The 19,498-nt window shown below is 43.7% G+C and overlaps 2 protein-coding genes and 1 pseudogene across 5 annotated transcripts; 1 reads left to right on the forward strand and 2 right to left on the reverse strand.

The window, feature by feature from the left end:
• Nucleotides 1-4,407: 4,407 nt before the first annotated feature.
• On the reverse strand, nt 4,408-8,364 carry LOC136459118 (uncharacterized protein At2g39795, mitochondrial-like). Of its 2 annotated transcripts, none has more exons than XM_066459020.1 (3): nt 7,708-8,364; nt 5,389-5,556; nt 4,408-4,941 (listed from the first exon to the last, which is right to left on the reverse strand). In XM_066459020.1, the coding sequence occupies exons 1-3, from the start codon at nt 8,256-8,258 to the stop codon at nt 4,902-4,904; spliced, it is 759 nt and encodes a 252-aa protein (XP_066315117.1). In that variant the 5' UTR covers nt 8,259-8,364; the 3' UTR covers nt 4,408-4,901. The 2 variants fall into 2 exon arrangements, with proteins under 2 accessions (XP_066315117.1, XP_066315118.1); XM_066459021.1 differs by having other exon boundaries at nt 5,384-5,556; nt 7,708-8,359.
• Nucleotides 8,365-9,788: 1,424 nt separating this feature from the next.
• Nucleotides 9,789-11,712, forward strand: LOC136461044 (fra a 1-associated protein-like; annotated as a pseudogene).
• A 435-nt stretch (nt 11,713-12,147) lies between these two features.
• Nucleotides 12,148-14,457, reverse strand: LOC136459119 (protein BUNDLE SHEATH DEFECTIVE 2, chloroplastic-like). Of its 3 annotated transcripts, XM_066459022.1 has the most exons (4): nt 14,127-14,456; nt 13,975-14,011; nt 12,804-12,887; nt 12,164-12,659 (listed from the first exon to the last, which is right to left on the reverse strand). In XM_066459022.1, exons 1-4 carry the CDS (start codon nt 14,403-14,405, stop codon nt 12,607-12,609), a joined length of 453 nt encoding a protein of 150 aa, XP_066315119.1. In that variant the 5' UTR covers nt 14,406-14,456; the 3' UTR covers nt 12,164-12,606. The 3 variants fall into 3 exon arrangements, with proteins under 3 accessions (XP_066315120.1, XP_066315119.1, XP_066315121.1); XM_066459023.1 differs by lacking the exon at nt 12,804-12,887 and having other exon boundaries at nt 12,148-12,659; nt 14,127-14,457; XM_066459024.1 differs by lacking the exon at nt 12,164-12,659 and having other exon boundaries at nt 13,989-14,011; nt 14,127-14,457.
• Between the last annotated feature and the right edge of the window lie 5,041 nt (nt 14,458-19,498).

Raw genomic sequence — 19,498 nt, forward strand, 5'->3', positions numbered from 1 at the left:
TGTCGTAGTGCTACTAGAGGTAAGGTAAGGTAAGCCCAAAAGCTGGCGATGGCAATGCTCAAACTACTGGCAATGTCCACTGTTCCGGTGACGTGTTAAACCCTTTCCACGTCGCTGACTCAGCAGCCGGCGCACGTCAAACACGTCGGCGTCAGGGGGGATTGGGATTGGAAGGAAGAAGCTTCTTTATTTCCAAGTCCAACGCCGCGGAACTGCATGCTGCACCGGAAATATCAACTGTAAAGTGGTAGCATGGACACAGGACACTGAACTGAACACGGACGACGGGCGAGTATCAAGCAAGCTTGCATCACGATTTGAGCAAGCATGCGGAGGCGCCGCTGATTCGAGCGCCAGACCTACATTTGCTGGTTGCGCAGCTGACATCTTGACTTCTTGAGTACGGTGGCGGTGGTGCGTGCTTCGCGTCGTCAGCGACGTCAGGAAGAAGCGTTGCCACTCCGGTCGCCAGATGGCAGCGAGCCACCACTCACCGTACCATCGGTGGAGAGGGGAAACGTGGGGGCGGCGGTAGGGGTGGCTCGAGGTCGCGCTGGACCGTGGATGTATGCGTCAAACAAACGCCGGGTTTGACGTTTTGGTTCACTGTACCATGGCGCCGACACCGACCCCGGTGAAACGTCTTTGTACACGGGGAAAAGATCAATGTTAACCTCGCATGCCAAAGACCTGTCGCTGTGCGCTTACTTCTGCAAGCAACAGTGGTCCCGCTTATTGACTTGGAAGCGCTTCTATTTCTAAGCTAGCTAAGTAGGAGTATAAGCTTAGGCACTAGGCAGCAGAGCACTTCTTTTCGTTCACCAAAATTACCGGGAAAGCATAAGGCAGCCGTACGGAGTACTACTTGTGTCGAATCAAAAGTTCGAACTGACAGTAAAACTAACCCAACCAAGAGTAATACAGTACTGATACCATGGGTTAACTAGAAAACAAGAACCATGGGCGAGCTATTAACCAGGCAGGTTCGGTTCGGCTCACCTAACCTGTGCTCCCTGTTAGGGCGACACCAGCATCACGCTAGGGACCCCAATTCCGCATGCCTGAATCAGCAGGTTGCCGGCCGGTTCACGTCAGTCAAACACGTCACGGTCGTGACTCGTGACTTGCAGTTTTGGAAATATCCCGGCGCGATGGGTGCCACCGCGTCCACGGAGTATATCTCTTTCAGGCAGGTTCGATTCGGGGTGACGCGAGCGGCGTCCGAACGCGAGCTCCCCCGCTCGCCTGCGCCTGCGCGCCACGTTTGCTGCGAGGGAGTCAGGAGTGGAGGACACGACACGAAGGCAGGTGCGCCGCCGTATCTTGGACAAATCGTCCGTCCGCCCTCGTGCTCCGGAATTCACGGCGGGGCGGGGAGCCGAGCCGGTACGACAGATGCGGCCGGCGGCGGAGAAAACGGGTCGGCCGGGCTAGGACCTACGGGGACGAACCCACTGAAGGCTGAACTCTAGAGCATCCGGATCCCCCGTTCGATTTGGATTTGGATGTGCTGGCCGAGTAGTAGCACAAGCGCAGCAGGTAATAAGTGAAGATTTTGATGGATCAACTACGGTTGATCATCAACTACTACGTACTACAGTACCACTGCTAGATGACTCGACGCAGGTGTTGGAATTGTTGAGATCGTGCAGTTGACTGCTGAGTGCTGACGGAAAACGCCTTGTGATTTTTATTGTGAGTCGTTAGACTGTCTTCAACAATACCACCCAAACGCAAAATAGGTGCGGCACAGTGTTTTGGGTAGCCAGGAACGAGCTCCAACGGAGCACCCAAACAAAGAACGCATTTTGCGTACCAGCCACATCGAAAGGCAAATAAGCGTCTCGCGAGGGAGACGACGCAAATGTCCGGCGCCGTTGTGGTGGGCCCGCGGCGAGGCGCGGCCGGCTCGGTGAGGCGAGCCCGCGGCAGGGAGCCGCCGGCGCTTCCAGGCGGGTTCGCGGCGGACGCGGCCGACGCGGCCAGGCAGGGCTGCTGCGAGGAGCCGCTGGAGCAGTCGAGGTGGTCGCCGACGGAGGCGGTGGTGGTGGCCGCGGAGGCGCACCAGCCGACGAGGAGGAGGCCGCCGTCGGGTGCGGGTGCGGGGCGGAAGGTGGAGGTGGGCACGAAGCGGGTCCCCGCTCCAGTGTCGGCGAGGAAGCCCAGCATCGGGGGCGACGATCCCCCACGCCCGTGGTGGAGGTGGAGCTCACGGTAGCGGCGGTGGAACCGCGGGCCCGTGACGATGCGGCGCTAGCGCCTGCAGACGAGCACGGCCCGGACGAGGCTCGCTGGGTCGGCAGGTGAGAAGTGCAGCAGGACCTCCTCCACCAGCTCCTCCATCAGCGCGCTCGCCGGCGGTGGCGGCTCGGCGCGGTGCTCTTCGCGGGGCTCGCCAGGGCCGACTGCTCCGTCTTCGACATGGGGCTCGCCACCACGCAGGCGCCGGAGGTGTGAGGCGCCATGAACTTGGAGATGGGTGGGCGGCGGACAGACCAAGGAAGAAGAGAGCTGATTTGCGTGGCCTGTCGGAGAATCTAGATTTTAGGTAGAGAATAGGTGCTGTGTTTATGTGTCATTGTTGGAGACAGTCTTACCTGTACACGGACAAAGCGCTATACCGAAGAAATTCTGCAACGAAATTCCTTTCTCGATCTCATACTACATATTTCTCAACCCTTGTCAGTGTTGCCTTGGCTGGGGGCACGATGGCAGATAGCATGCCAATTTCTCGGTCGCATTTCATATGAGAACGTACAAAGTAAGGCATTCGAAGAACAAAGAAAAAGCATATAGGAAGAACAAAGAAAAAGCATATATGAAGAACAAAGTAAGGCCTTTTGTGGATTGTAATCCTATAGAAAAAATTAATTTATGTACTTTGGGATAAAAGAAATCCTATGAAATTAGATTATTACTATCGAATGTATGAAACTATAGGAATTTTGGAGAGAAACTAGTGTGAGGTTCAACTTAATGGAAACTTTCCTTATGTCTCTCTTAGAATTCCTGTGTTGCATCCGAACACCGCAATAGAAATTTTTCTGTATTTTATTTAAATTCTTGTAAGATTGCATGCAACTTTAATCTTGTGGTTTTCCTATTCATGTGTTTTGAGTCTATGTTCCAACTAGGGCCCTAAGGAATGCTCGTATCATAAATCAATTTCATTTTGCTCTTGCCCCACCCAACAAAAGAAAAGTGGAAGAATTCTAGAGGATTGAAATCCTATAGGTAAATTTCTATGAACCCTTTGAGACAAATATTAGGTTCCTACAAATCATATGTAACTCCTATGAAATTACTTGTTTCATATGAATTTTAGAGAAATTTTACCAAGAGATTGAACCTCATTGAAATTTACTTTGCACTCTCATTGATTTCGTGTTTTTTTTTTTCATATGCCTCATCCAAACGTTTAGGCCCCCTCCTTTGGATTTGAGGACTTTTGGAGGAAGAATGGAGGATTTCATTCCCTATAGAAGTGAGCACTGTTCATACATTTAGAATGGAGAACTGAACCATAGGAAAACTGAAGGAAAAGTACCTATTCTATCCATTTCACAGAGAGATCGTAGGGAAAGAAACGTCTAGTCGGACCTCTTTTTCTCTTTCCTTTGTGTAGGATGAGGCAAATGTGCCTCATTGCTAAGGATGCAACGCTCTTAGCAGCCTACAAGTAACATTTGAGAAGATTAATACAGTATGACTAGTTAATCCATAACTATCTTTCCAATTCCTTTCCTATGCTCTATCTAAACGGTTTTGCACATGCATTCCTCTGTGTTTCTCAATCTTCTATTCCGCACATGCATTCCTACAAAAATCCTACGTTTTTTTCAATTCCTATGTTTAATCATTTCTGTTTTCAAAGGAGCCCTCGATCTTGTACTTTTCCATGTACATGATTAAGGCCTCGTTCGGATGGTATGGTTCTAGAGGAATTTGAATGGTTTGGAGGAATTCTGAAGAAATTTGTGAGAGAAAAACACTATTTCGAATGAAAAAAAAAACAGATCAAACCGGGTTTAAGGGTACGCGAACGGGGCCTAAAGATGTTACAACATTCTACCCCTACAATTTTTTTCTACTCCTATGTTCTTTACAACATTCTATCCCTACATTTTTTTTTCTATTCCTATTTTTTCCTATTCCTACCCTAGTGTCGCACCTTTTTTTTGAAAATTTTCTAGAAATTGTATGGTACACGCATGCGTGGGCGTTCGGTGGTCTGCGTGTTTTCGGCGCTCTTCTTTGCGTGTGTACGGATATGCATACATGTGTGTGCATTTGGTGTGAGTGATCATCCTAAGTTGTACCCGATAAAAAATAAAAAGGACGAGATCTAAACAAACGTGGTAATGCTGCATGCACAAAAACTAACACATGACTTCGCTGCCGCCCCATCTTTGTATGAAGAAAAAAAGGTCTCTCAATTATACACGTGCTTCTTGCGATTCGATGTATTGCACTGGCCAAGTGTGGAGTTTGAATAATTGAGAATCTGACAACCACCTCAGCATGATAGGGTAGCAGATCACAAGAACTAATGACAACTAATGCAACCACCACAGCAACACGTTTAGCACACCACTAATTCCCCCAGCGAATAAAAACTAAAGATAAACAAAAACTCCTCGCTGGCGCAACTTTGCACATAATTCACTTTATCCTACGACTATTCTCCATCCTGGAGAAAACTGCTCTACAACCGCCTTTCAGATGATCTTCATTCTCCAGCATGGGGTCCTACACCTACGAAAAGGGTGTACCCAGTGCAGAGAGCTCCCGCTCTGTGTGGGGTCTGAGGAAGGGTGTCAGTGGTAAGCCTTACCCTCGCCTGTGCAATGCGAGGAGACCACGACTCGAACCCAGGACCTTCCGGTCACGGCGGTAAGACTCTACCGCTTGCACCAGGCCCACCCTTCGGGTTCTTGACACCTGATTGGGAAAAAAAAGGCAGCAAGGTTATCAAGTTGTCCAACTAATGCACTATGATTAGTCACGGTTAGTCAATTACAATTTGAAAACATTGCAAGGCAGCAATCAGAACTGCATTTCTATCTAGCACCCATAATGTGTATAGTTCCGAACAATACTACCAAACGACCTTGATTGCAAAACATACTGTTTTGTTTTTCAGAGTAATGTGTATAGTTCCGAACAATACTACCAAACGACCTTGATTGCAAAACATACTGTTTTGTTTTTCAGAGTCTTCAGGCATACTTGGATAAGTTGATGCTAAGTAATATATGTGAATGTTGTACATCTACAGCGGGCACAATTTTAGCATGGCACTTAGTTATACATAAAACAGAGATGTTCCACATGGAAATGATATATGAACCAACATAGATAAAGAGCAAAGACAGCAATGTACCTTACTTTGGCTTTGGCTCACTGATGAGTGAACCAACACTCTTGAACCAACGTATAAGATTGCGGTGATCCTTTACATAAAGCCAAGCTTGGAGAAAACGGAAGAGCTTCTCATTTATGCCACGGGCTTCAATGTAAAGATGGAGTGCATCACGAACCTTTTCATCCAACTCTCTGTCCATTCAAAAAACATATAAATATAATCAGTAGAAAGTAGTGTGTTAACACACGTGACGTGTTCCTTAATCCTTTGTTTGTATTGTATCATCCAAATTTAACACCACCACATGAACCAAATGTAGTCAATCTAAAGTTTTTTGGACAGGGTAAAGAAGAGTTAACAGAGAGGATTACCAATATTACTTTCAGTACCTTTATGCATTGCCACAGAACATTGTATAGGACCTAAGGAGGCACATGCATTTATCTGCAGCCAACTCCTTTATGACATCAGTAGTTTCACCAACTGGCCCGTCAATTAACATTTGAGTCAACTAACCAGAGCAGTCACAACTAAAGGACCCTTGTTTGTGGTTAACTGGCAACTAAATATCCATAGCATAAATTGCTATTTTATGCACAAATATCTATTTATTTCGTTAGCTCAACATTTAAAATTTTGAAAGCTTGGGATATAAGGGATCTATGTTTGAATAGGAGTGCTTGGAAAGCAGCTATTGAAGTGCCTGAACCGTGACTAGGGGCTCTCGGTGGGTTTCAACTCTGGCCTACCCCAACTTGCTTGGGATTGAAAGGCTATGTTGTTGTTGTTGTTGTTGTAGCTCAACATTTAAAATTCACCAGAAATGTTAGCAGGGCCAACCACATTGTGTGAATACTAAATAGTCACTGAAATAAAGGAATTGGACATGAAAGAATAATAAATAATCCTATTTGAAGTTCTGAGCATGCTTGTATACTGAAAGCCTTCTATATTCAGTTCAATTTGGGGCAGGTCCAATAGGTAACATACAGCCAGAATATTACCTATTGGGATACGAGTAGTTCTTAGAGGTTAGGTTGTATCCTTCTATAAGTTTCAAATATTCTATCTGAATTGCCTACTACAGTCTACAATCGATAACAACTTACAATGGGAACAATTCAGGATATGACACTCGTTCCAACTGCAACTCAGAATTTGACTCAATGTCCTATATTCACATGTAGCCCCTGAACCATAGATGGCCACATGTAACTGAGCAATAAAGTCACAAAATGCTGAGTTGTCCGTGAGATTGCCATATCCTAAGTTTTTCTCATCAACAATCAAATGTTTTAGAACTAACAATGAATCAGTGCAGAGTCAATATGTTTTTTACGATATTTTGCACATTATATAAACAAGCTGTGTGTATAAGCAATACCATTTCCCTTAAAGCATCAATAACTTCATCAAATATCTCATCAGGCATCACAGATAATGGAAGCAATCATTATTACATAGACACAACACTTCCGTTCATTGTATCTAAAGCATCAATAACTTCATCAAATATCTCATCAGGCATCACAGATAATGGAAGCAATCATTATTACATAGACACAACACTTCCGTTTACTGTATCTAAATATCTGTCATCTTGTTGCTGCATTTATTTCGTTTATCGAAAGGATTTATTTTCTTTAGTTTAACTAAGCAAGTAAAAGTTATAGAAATGTTTGTGTTTGGAGTTGTTAATCCATGGTCTAGTTAGTAGTCTCTGAAAAGCGGTATTGTCAAGAAACAGAATGAATATGCCCATTTAGACCCGCTTGCGCATGCCAATGCACCTAAAATTCTTTCACACTTAGTGGCAATACTAGAATTGTATTTACTTTTAAAAGTACCAACAAGTTTTACTTAGACCACATTTCAACAGGGGGCATGCAAACAGAATATATCAACCCACTGCATGATAGTTTTCTTCTCATCAATTCCAAACTTCCAAAAATAACATCTTATTAAAGCCACTGGCTACCTGAATTGTCTACTGGGGTATTGCATACAGTCCAACATGAGATAAAAAAAAAAATCTTGAGCTCAAGCCTTCAAAGTTGAAATCAATAACTGGCGATAGCAGGAAATACTCTTATCCGAATTCTGTGTGCCACAGAACAAGCTACAACAAGTAAACAAAATTTGTCCTCAATCCACCTATTCTAACATCTAAATTTATAGTCCCACCTGTATTGCATAGTTATAATCATCTCCTAATTAATCATACTCGAGCAGTAAATCAAATTCCTCGAGCCCAGACATCTTCTTACACAAACTATTGTAAGAAACAAATACAAGACGAATGAAACATCAAAATTTCTCAAGCGTTTGGAAGAACAACTCACTGGAAAATACGCCCTCGGTACTCTCCACCGCCCTTCGAAGCCATATCCCCGTCAAACGACTCGGCGTCCTTCGACCGGAGGCAGACCGAATGGATCCCAAGGGCGTCCGGGTACAGCCCGCAAAGGAACTGCATCGACTTTCCTGTCCCGGGCTTGGAGATATCAACATGGAGGAAGATCTGGCTGATGGACGCGCTCATCCCACCGCCCTCGCCGGTACCTTCCGAGTCAGAGTCGGCGCCGGCGGGCAGGATGTTGGCGAGCCTGGCGACGGAGATGGAGATCTCCTCGCCGTCGTCGCCGTATTCGCGGCGCAGCACGGGTCCCGACGGCTGGTCCAGGGAGCCCTTGACGATGGTGAAGGGCTCGGGCGGGCTGACCTTGGGCGGCGGCGTCATCTTGCAGACCTCGAGGTAGTGCTCCTTGAGCGAGCGGAGGAGGATGGAATTCACGGCAGAGGAGGAGGCCGCGGCGGTGCGGGAGGAGGATGGCGTGGCAGAGAGCGCTCGACGGCAGAGTGCGGCCGTCGTAGGGGCGGCGCGGCGGAGCATCTTGGTCTTGGTGAGCAAACGTTGGGGGAGAAGCGAGGGTTTAGGGGTGGGCAAGAGGAATGGGGATCTCGGCGCCGCTGCAAATGACAGTGGGTCCTACAGTAACCAAATATTTTCTCTGTATTTATGGTCCTACACTCCTACGTTTGGATGGGTCATAAAAAAAACATAGAAACTTGCTAGTATATTTGTACAGTTTTTCCAAAATTCCTATAAAACAAGCTGTTTCATAGGAATTATACAAGGTCTGTATGGCAAACTCTTCGGTGCCTCCGTGTTAATTGGCTTTGCTCTCTGTGCCTTTGCAGTCTGTTTGGTTCGTCTAGTAGCTACTAAATTTAGTAGCTTTTAGTCACTTTAGTAATTTTTTAACTAAATGTTATGACTAAAAATTACTAAAAGGACTTTAGTCCTCTTTAGTAACTCTGGAGTTACTAAAAATGACTAAACCATTTAGTAGCTACTAAAGTTTAGTAGCTCGAACCAAACACCTCCTAAGTATAAGCACAGCTGCCTTCTCCATGTTGGCTATTGGTGTCATTTGGCTAGTCTTTAATCAACAGCAATTTCAAATATCTCTTTACATCTTTCTTTACTGATAGAAATAGTCATTTTTACAAAAAAAAAACTCTCATTAAACATTTTCTTTAATTAGATCTCCAAAAATGATTGATTAGATAGTACAGTTCAAGTTTTGGGTCAACCTGCATCACTATGTAAGGACATGATAGTTTGTTTCAAACGGTTTTATAGAAAAAATTTCTATGAAGTGCACTTCTAGATATGTTTCACCTAGTTCAAGTAGTTTTTTTTTCTTTTTTACTCTCTCTCTCTCTATATGTTCATAATGCAATCATTATATGCTCAAATAACTTTTCAGAGAGCTAAATAATTCTCAAGTAATTTAACTTGATCTCCTCCATAAATCCTAAAAGTACACTTATTTGAGGATGGAGGGAGTAATAGATACCTGAATAAACGTGCAATATGTTTATCGAGAAGTCAAACTTCTTTAATTTTAACTAGATTATGAAATTATACTCCATGATCAATGTTCTTTAAGCTTGTCTTGCATACAAATGTTTAGGGTACCCACGTCCATAATAATGCTTATTACTCCCTATGTTAATTTTTTTATGTCACATTAGCTTTATCCTAAGTCAAATAATATTATCTTTGACCATATATTTAAAAAATTTCTAATACTTTTATAACATCAAAATTATGTATTATGAAAGTTATTTTTTATAATTAATCTAAAAGCATACTTTTATATTACGGATCTATATAAATTTCTATAAACTAATATTCAAAGATACAAATGTATGATTTAGGATAAAGCAAATACGATATGTAAATAAAAAGAAAAGAAATATTACATATGATAAATATTAATATTTTTATGTATATTTTAAGATATTTAACTCATAAATAAACGAGATCTATACTTTATTGTGGAACAGAGAGACCAGTGTTAAGCTTTTCTTTACATCATCATCATATAACAGAAAGTGGAATCATATAAAAAAAATGGAAGCTGGTATCCTCCCCCACGGAGCGGAGACACGCGTTGGGCGGACAAACCCGGCGCCTTCCACATTCTTCTAGAGCCACCAAGCGCCACCGCCCCGCCCCCACCCCCCTCCCCCCTCCCCCGCCGGCACGCCGGATTGCTCCCCAAGACAAGCCCAAATCTACGACCATAAACAAACCGCACCGGAGCGTCCCAAACCCGGATCAGACTGCAATTCCCAATTCGATTCCATCCCACGGGTTGGCGTTGGCACGACGACGACGGTGACAGCGGCCGGGGCCTCGGCGGTGTCCCCGACCTCGCCGGTGGAGGGGGCGAGGGGGCGCAGTGCGCCACGTGACGGGTCGTGCAGTCCCGCTGCCACACGGAGGAAGTCGAACCCGGCCGATTCGTCCGCAAGTGCGAGAAGACGGAGCAGCTCCTCCGCGACTGCGTCGGCAGGTATATTAGCCTGTGCCTGGTGCTTTCCCTCGATCCGTTAACAGCTGTGTGTCACACTTGTGATCTTAGGGTTGTGGTATCACTTGTCCGGCTTACAGCTGGTGATGGCTATGGCTGTGGTTTAGATGCAAACTATTGGTTTTAGTCTTCACCGCTAATTTTACTCTGTTGTACTTATAATTGGCAATGTTTCTAAGTTCAGGTGTTACCGTCACTTGTAAATTGTTCTTGGGAACATGATGTGTACATTTTCATATTTACATGTCTTATAGGAAGTTGTCAACTCAGTGCATTTTACATCAGATTTAATTAGTAGAATGTTAAAGAACCGCCAACTAATCTTATCCGCCTCTGTATGCATGTGTGATATGTCGTCTAGGTAGTACTGCTATTACTCATCAAAGATATACATCTCATGGGGAAGACGTAAGTGCAGTGCTATAGAAAATCATACTGCTATTACTCATCAAAGAGGTACACTATCTCATGGGGAAGACATAAGTGCAGTGCTATTGAAAATCATGCTGCTATTACTCATCAAAGACGTACACTATCTCATGGGGAAGACATAAGTGCAGTGCTATTGAAAATCATATAAAGTTAACATGTCTCTGTTATATTTTTTGCACCTTACTTTCATCCAGAAGAAAACAGCAATGGGATAATTCCACTTTCTTGTCTTGCCCTTTTAATCTTTTATTGACTATTTTTTCCTCTTTGTAAGTGTAGCATTACAACCTAATATCAGTTTTCCAATTTTGTTGTTGATGTGTATTATTTACAAACTTCTTAGTCCCTGAATGTTCTATCTCTGTTTAGGCCCTCTGAACTGGTGGAATCCAAAACTGAAAACACTGAGGAAGATGTCACAGAAGAAATGAAAAGTGGTTCACTTTCTCTTGGCTTTCCAAGAAACGAGCCCTTTGCATTCCCTGGACTCCGCAGTGACATGGAAGCCTTCTTTGGGAGCCTAGGGAACGTCCTGGATGAAGCTGAGCGGATGACCAACAGTTTCATCAAATCTTTTGGCTTTCCACCTGCTCATGACAGCGAATCAAGCCCGTTTCGAAGACAGCCTGCAGAGAGGCATACTGAGGAAGGTACTGCAAACAAGACCAAGGAGAGTGACTACTCAGAATTCAGGAGCAAGATTTCAGATGTGTAAGCAGCTGTAGAGCTGCAGTTTGCTGGCATGTGTCTACAGAGCTGAAACCTGGGAAGTGTTGCAGTCTCAGGGTCCTTATATGTTTTCTCTTTGGAACAAAACGCGTACTTGCGACTTGCAGGTGCTGTTTAGCCTAGCTTATTATGGTAATCGTAATGGTAGTTGGTAGGTGAAGAAGCAATTCACCTGTCAGGAGTGAGCACTACTATCTGGTATTTTCGGCTTTGCAAGGCCATTTTGTATAGTACTTTTTGCAGAACCAGCATTTGAAAAATGTTTGCATTCTTGCGCACAGGCTATGTTTTGACCAGAAAGTTTGTCATGAATTTTCCCACTTCACCCTGCGATGCGTTGCTGTCTTTTCTTTTCATTTCTTGCGTTCAGTTGTACAGTACTTGTTTGAAAGAGAGTGCAAAAGTCATGGAGTTGATTAACAGACGCGGTGCTTCACAGGGGGCTCCGGATTGTTTACTAGCGCGGTGCAGTTCTGATCAGAAGCACGTGGCCGGCGAAATTGGCCTAGCACGCGCTCTTCTCTTTTGCTCATGCGTTACCGTACCGCCTCTGTGATCAAAATCGGCATGATCGTGCCGAGCCCGGCACGCGCCGTCTACTATGGAGCTGTGGAGCGCGTCCAAAGGCTTTCGCCGAAGATAGCAAAGCGTTCTGAGCTAGCGGCTGGTGCCTTTGCCAAAATTGAATCCAGAAGAAGTTTTCCACTGATGTGTGGCCGCTGGCGTTATGACTAATGAAGCTGCATGATACACAGACACGAAATCTTTTGTGAACAGTTTGATAACAGAGAAGAAGCACATCGTCAATGAACTGCAACTGATAATATATCAGCAGACTGTAAATCAGCTTCCCTTCAAGCTCATCTCTGCGTGGACATATATATTTGCTGGCAGGAAGAGAAGAGAGTTTATATATCTGTACAAAGTCCATCTTTCGGATGTAAAACTGCACAGAATGTCAGCTAAGGGCATGTTTGGTTCGTCTAGTAGCTACTAAATTTAGTAGCTTTTAGTCACTTTAGTAATTTTGCTTTTAGTCACTTTAGTAATTTTTTAACCAAACGCTATGACTAAAAGCTACTAAAAGGGCTTTAGTCCTCTCTAGTAACTCTGGAATTACTAAAAGTGACTAAACCGTTTAGTAGCTACTAAAATTTAGTAGCTCGAACCAAACACACCCTAACTGGGCTTCCGCTACAACCGCTTGGAGTATCCAGAACCAGCACACTTCTTGCAAAGTATTAGCCCTGCGTGATAAATACAGAGAGTCAGAATAGACGCTAAAAGAAAATCCACTGGATCCCTAACTTCAGTGTCAGGTTTAGTGTCAGGTTTGGTCTCTCATGTTATGAGCAGATCCAAAAGAATATGAAATAAGGGAACAGGGCAACCTGCTCCTCTGCATACGCGGCACTCAACGACTCCATTTTCCACCTTCATTTTGCCATCGTTGCAGAACACACACTTCGTGCCCCCTAGTTAGCAAGTGTCAAGGCATCATACATGTACAAAACGTTATAAGCATGTAACTAGATATTGGTGTCAATGTGCTATATTTACTTAAGAGTTCAGCCTGTTCGGGAGGCCGTAAACGATCGTGGATTATTTACTGCTGACTGGTTTGGTGTGAGAGAAAAACACTATTCCCAGCTGGAAATTTACGATCGTTTACGAGCAAGCGAACAGGCTGGTCTTTATGTGTTTCTCTCTCAAAAGGTCTATATTTGTATGTCTTTCCTGCCCATCAGTTGAAATGCATTTCCCTCTGTATTAAACAAAAGTGTTGCATGACCAAACAGTTCACTGAGGAGCAGTGAGGCACACAGCATGGAGGTAAAGTGGTGATGTAGTAAACATGCACGGGCATGCCTATAAAGATAGGGTAATGTTTCTCTCCGCTGATAGAAAAGCTTACCCACTCTCACAATGATTTAGCATCAAGCCAAATTAACTATTTTCTTGGGCCATTTTGCCATCCATAAATATTTCAATCTATATAAAAGAATTAGATGTACCTATTGATAATTTCCATCAATTTGTAGGGGCCATTGAAACTACTAAGAAAACAAGTGAAGCGCTGACCCCAAGGGAACTATATAATCATCTAGACATATTGTGTTAGCAGAGTAGCAGACTAACAGTTGAGGGTTGTTAGCCTTGCTAACGAGATCGCTTGCCACTCGCAAACGATTGGATGTAGCAGGCCTAACAACCGGTTGTACCAAAATTCCTGCCGTCTTAATGAAATACGGGTTCAATCCCGTTCGCGAAAACAGAGAGTAGCAGACTAAACAGAATAACTCACAAATTGGGGGTGATTCAAAAGTGGATGTGCCTTCTGCCTATACAAATAAGTATGGGCGTGTGGCAAACAGCTAGATAATGATGACCCGCCCCCCGCCCCCATTAGCATCAGACAAGACAAGTACGATTTGCTATAGTTTCAGGCTTTGGAACAACCATACAGCAGTGCATATCAGAAGGCTAATTTCTAGAGTTATCATCCATTCAGTTCACCCGGCCAGAGAAAGAAGAATGCAATGGAGGAGAGACTGCAAATACCATTCCCAGCGCACCTGTCGCACGGCACCGGGTCGCCCTGAAAGAGCACAGCAAAGAACATCACAAAACCTTAACAGAGACCAACAGGCAACAGCCTGCCATTCATGCATTCAGCAAGAAAAGAAAATAGCTAGAAAGCCAGCGGTGGAGACCTTGAGGCCGAGGACGAGAGAGAGGGAGACCGCGGATACGACGGCGGCGGCTATGATGATCGTCTGTGTGTCGATGGGCCTGAGCAGGTCGCCGCCGTAGTCGTAAGAGGCCGCCGCAAGGGCCCGCGGCGGCTGAGAGGCGACTGGGGACGCGAGCGGGGCTGTGGATGCGCCTCCGTAGTGCCGACTTGAGGGGAAGGATGGTGCAGCGGGGGAGGCGGCTGTGCGGCGCAAGGAAGCGGAGCGGCAGGAAGAGGCGGGGCAGAGAAGGGAAGCCATGGGATGGGAGGAGAGCTGGAGGCAAATGCGGTGATGTGGCAGCGATAGGAGGGCGTTGTTCGGATAATTTCTTTCCCTTTCTAAGCCCTCGCTTTCTCTATCATTTCAGTTATAACACTAGCAAATATAGCGTTGCAACGGGACGTAACATTAGTTGCGTAATCATCATGCTTTTTGAATTCATGTTGGTATTGAACTACATCAGCATGTTCGTTTCGTCGTAAACGATCGTGGATTATTTACTACGTGTTAATTTGGGGTGAGAGAAAAATAATATTCCAACTTATAATTCACGATCGTATACAAGTAAGCGAACAGGCCCTATGCAAGACACATACTGCACTAACTTATATATGGGTATGTACATGAGATGCTGTGGACCATAGAAATGCTCTACAATTAGCTTTGAAATTGGACTTCATACATCCGAGCTTTTTCGCCCAGCCGCCTGGCCGGTCCGTGACTCGGTGCCCTTGTTGCCCCGTGGCCTTGCGCCGCCTGCGCACCGGCGGCCTCAAATTTTTTACGTTTGATTTGATTTATTGTCTGATATATTGTCAATTTGGACTGTGTGTGTTGCACAAGAGAGATTTGAGGTGATATAAAGTTAATACTCTATCAGTGACGTTCGAGTTCGAATCTTATTATAGTCATGATTACTTTTTGGTACTTTTTACATGGCTTTCCCTTCACGGTACCGTCAATCCGGTCGAGTGGTTTGAGTAGTTACAAGAGGGTCGTACAAAAAGAATGGGTTGAAATTTTGGCTCTTTAAGAGGTAATAATATATCGATATAGATATATATTATTTTAAATATTTATTTTTCTTTAATATAATTTGGTAGCACAAGAAGTAGCACAAATGAATATTTTTTATGAACAAAATAGAAGACATAAATCTTGTGCTACCCGGCTGGTCAACTTTGGGCATTTGTCCTAGCCACGTATCTTGTCAGATTTCTTCAATACGATGAACAGCAGCAATACGTCCAGGACCACAAGATGAAACGAACAGGCACAGCCGCCGCTCGCTCACGAAGCTGCTCACCTGCATATATAAGAGTAATAGATAATTATGGTGTAGAAACCCTTCTATTTTTCTATTTTTTATTTTCCTAATTTTTTCACTTATCAATTAATTTTTCCCTATTTTCTCTCCTCCTTATCTCTGTCTCCACCGCACGCATCTGTTCCTTACCCCCTTCGCCCGCAGGCACGCGAGTTTGCATCTTCTTGGTCTCTCTCTCCCGCACAAAGGAAGCCAGCGCTCACGCACGGGGGAGACCAGCGTTCACCCACGGCCTCCTCGCCATCGCAGCCGCGCGTTGCCATCGCACCTACGGCCGCGCATCGGGCTGGCGCACACGGAAGACATGGCCGGCGGTGCGGGCGGCCGCGCACGCAGGGGAGGCGACGGCACGGGCTGACCTGGCTAGCGGCGCAGCTAGCGGTCCGTCCCTTCCACCGGTGCATGAGCAGCTGCATCCCCTTCTCGTGTCTAGAGCCGCCCTGCTCGTCTCCTCCATTAGTGGGCGGACCTGGCCTTCCCGCGCCCCGCCCCGCCCTGCTCCTCTCTTCCATCGGTGGGAGGCGACGGCGCCGGCACCCTGGCCGGTGAGCGCAGAGGCTGGCAGCGTGGAGGACGCGGTGCGGGTGTCTCGGGCGGCCCGGAGGCGCGACCTCTTCGATTCTTTCTCTGATTTGCTTGATTCAATTCTTTCTCGGATTTTCCTCTTCGATCGATTCGTGTATGGGTGGAATGGATTTGATTTTATAAGTTGTGTTTGTCTTTCTAGAGGTCTGATTTGGGTTTGGATCGATGCAGTGGTTTTGATTCAGTCTCGGTTTAGTACAGATTTGGAAAATCCTCGGTATATGTTTGGAGTACAGGAGGAAATCTATTTGATTTCGGATCGGATTGGGGTTGGACGAAACAAAAAAAAAAAGAGGCAGGAATTTTGCCTCATTATTACTAGGATAGATAAGAGCATCTTCAATAGTTTTAAAAAAGCAATTGGTAAATCGATAAATTAGAAGCATATTTGCTAGGATTCTCCAACAATATCGAATATCTCCGTCCTAAAATATACACCCCGTTGGCTTTCTGTTTCAGGCGGGCTTATTCAACTGGTGAACAGTGTTTTCTTCCTCCAGCGAAACCAGCACCGGGTAGAAACCAACCAGCGAATACGCCGATACAACATAATACTACTTTCATATTTTCTTTGTTTTCTCATGTATATTTGCATCATGAATCTTGCCGTACTCTTTATTTTTTTCACACCATTCCGTCTTCAGTGTTGTGAATCAACGCCTATCTCTTCACTGGTGAAGAGGCGTCTCCTCACTGTGTGAACTCATCTACAAGAAAGGATATGAAGTTAGAGAGAGACCGTGTGAACTCATCCGCAAGAAAGGATATGCAGTTAGAGAGAGGGTTAGTAGTTAACGTATTAGCGTTAGGATGCCACCCGCGTTAGGATGCCACCCGAACGGGCATGTTCTTTGGGCAGTCACTGTTTCTGTGAACAGTTGCCTCTCCGTGTAAAGAGACATCTTTTCACTGTATATATATATATAAAAGAGATCAATGAAAGCAACAGTTATTCTTAAAATCTCTGTTCATTTACATTCACATTCAACGTGTTATTAGCACTGCTCGTGAACAGTACAAGGAGAACGACAGAACGACGCATGCAGTGACGAATCTAGGATTTTGTCTCAGGGTATGCCGCTAAAAAATTTTCATATATAATTCGGTAAATCTATTTCAACAATTCGGTAATAATTGTAAAATTGACAACATGATTCGGTATATATGCACTAAATAACACAATAAGGCTTAAATTCATGGATTAAGTTCAAACCATCCACTAAGTATAGTATAAATAGTTCAAAAGCCATATCAATAATTGAAATAAGGCATAAAAGAGAACCATAGACTTACAATGTTATTTTTGTGACTATTTTATTCGACGCTTTCGAAGTGACATAAATGTATTGATTATATCATCTTCATCAACTTCAAAGAAAATATCCCGTTCAATGAAAGTGACTAGACAGTCATCCAGAAGACTATCTCCCATCTTATTTCTTAACTTTGTTTTCACAAAAACCATTGCAGAAAATACCCTTTCAACACTTGCCGTTGCCACAGGTAGAAGCAATACCAATTTGAGGAGCTCATAAACCATATCGTACACTTTGTGCCTCTTTGTTTCAACAAGCTTAACTGAGAGATCAACAATATTGTCTAGACCTTTGAAGCTATCATCATGTCTCATGTCATCAATATAATTATCTAGCTGCAACTCAAGTTTGAGTAAATTATTATTTGAGAACTCCTTTGGGTAGAACTCGGCTAGTCTACGTAGCTTCTGTGCATCAAAAGAAATAAATGACTTGGAAGGACTGAAGGCCGACATACAAGACAACAACTCCATATTAATCTCATCAAACCGATTATCAAGTTCTTGACTTATTTGATCAATGACACCAATATATATTTCTCTTCTAAAGTGGTCATCATTGGTTTGCTTTTGGGCACGAGCTTTCCTTGCTGATTTTCCATAAGGAACATAATCACCATCCATAGCAGGAACTTCAACACTATGTTTATCGCAAAATGAAGTGACCTTCTCAAGAAAATTATCCCAACCATCAGACCTTAATTTTTGCATTCTTTTCTTTGCCACATTAACAAGTGATATTGCATTAAGAATATCTTGGTCCCTTCTTTGCAAACACTCAGATAACTCATTTGTATATCCAAGAATAATATACATTAAGTGTGCAAAGAAAACAAACTCAAAGTTCTCAAACGCTCCGGTCACAAAATGTATTTTGGTCCAATCATCCTTATATGCAGGATCATCCCCAAGATCAACCAGTACATCATGGATTGCTTCATACATAGTAATGATGCTGCATACAGTTTTGTAATGAGATCCCCATCGAGTATCTCCAGGCCTAGGCAAACCCATCTCTTGATGTAATCTAGTTCCAGATTCAATTTCACCATAGTCAAGTGCTTTCTTGACATTCTCAAGCCTAGCATTTCTAAGCATGTCATGACGCTTACAGGAAACTCCAACAATATTCAACAAGATAGATATTTGATCAAAAAAAGTATTGCAATAAGTATTTCCCTTGGCAACAGCAACAAGAACCAATTGGAGTTGATGAGCAAAACAATGAATATAATAAGCAGAAGGTGATTCTTGCATGATCAATGTTTTCAACCCTTTAATATCTCCTTTCATGTTGCTAGCCCCATCATATCCTTGACCACGGATTTGAGTCATAGTCAAGCCATGACTAACAAGTAAAGCTTCAATTGCATCCTTAAGTGATAAAGAGGTAGTATCATCTACATGAACAACTCCAATGAAATGCTCACATGGCCTTCCCAATTTATCAACATAACGCAAGCAAAGAGCTAGTTGTTCTTTATGTGATATATCACTAGACTCATCAGCTAAAATTGCATAGGGCTCATCACCAAGTTCTTCAATTATTTTATTTCTAGTTTTTAGGGCACAACAGTGAATAATTTGCTTTTGTATGTCTGGGCTAGTTAAGGTACAGTTACCTGGAGCATTGTCCAAAACATACTTCTTCACTTCTTCACTATTTCCGACAAGAAATTTTAAAAGTTCAATGAAGTTCCCTCTGTTGCTAGATTCTTCACTTTCATCATGTCTACGAAACGCCAACCCTTGATGCAAAAGAAACTTGATACATCTAAGTGAATAAGTCAATCTTTTCTTATAAAGATGAAGATCATCGTCACTCCACTTCTCAATATTATAATCAATTGCTACCTTGGGATTTGTAAAGCCAATGTATCTCTCTTGAGCTGCAATATGTGCCTTAGAACCCATATGTTTGCGAAGTGCTTTCTCTCCTATATTCCAATTCTTCTAGCCATCAACAGTAAATGTGTCTGACCCAGTACCCTTCTTGAACAAATAGCATATGAAGCAAAACACAGCATCCTTCTTAATACTATACTCAAGCCAATCATTATTATACATCCAACAATAGTTGAATCCCCGATCTCTATCTAAAATCTTTCTTTTTGGAAAATCATG

Source organism: Miscanthus floridulus, chromosome 6, assembly GCF_019320115.1.
Source record: "Miscanthus floridulus cultivar M001 chromosome 6, ASM1932011v1, whole genome shotgun sequence".
Taxonomy (NCBI): domain Eukaryota; kingdom Viridiplantae; phylum Streptophyta; class Magnoliopsida; order Poales; family Poaceae; genus Miscanthus; species Miscanthus floridulus.

Coding starts and splice junctions, on each gene's coding strand:
- LOC136459118 (XM_066459020.1), bottom strand. CDS start 8,258: ATGCTCCGCCGCGCCGCCCCTACGACGGCCGCACTCTGCCGTCGAGCG. Junction 5,557..7,707: donor TACCGAGGGCGTATTTTCCA/GTGAGTTGTTCT, acceptor TTGAATGGACAG/AGAGTTGGATGAAAAGGTTC. Junction 4,942..5,388: donor ATCAGTGAGCCAAAGCCAAA/GTAAGGTACATT, acceptor TTTCCCAATCAG/GTGTCAAGAACCCGAAGGGT.
- LOC136459119 (XM_066459022.1), bottom strand. CDS start 14,405: ATGGCTTCCCTTCTCTGCCCCGCCTCTTCCTGCCGCTCCGCTTCCTTG. Junction 12,888..13,974: donor CGACAGGTGCGCTGGGAATG/GTATTTGCAGTC, acceptor CTTGCTAACTAG/GGGGCACGAAGTGTGTGTTC. Junction 12,660..12,803: donor CCGCGTATGCAGAGGAGCAG/GTTGCCCTGTTC, acceptor TTTATCACGCAG/GGCTAATACTTTGCAAGAAG.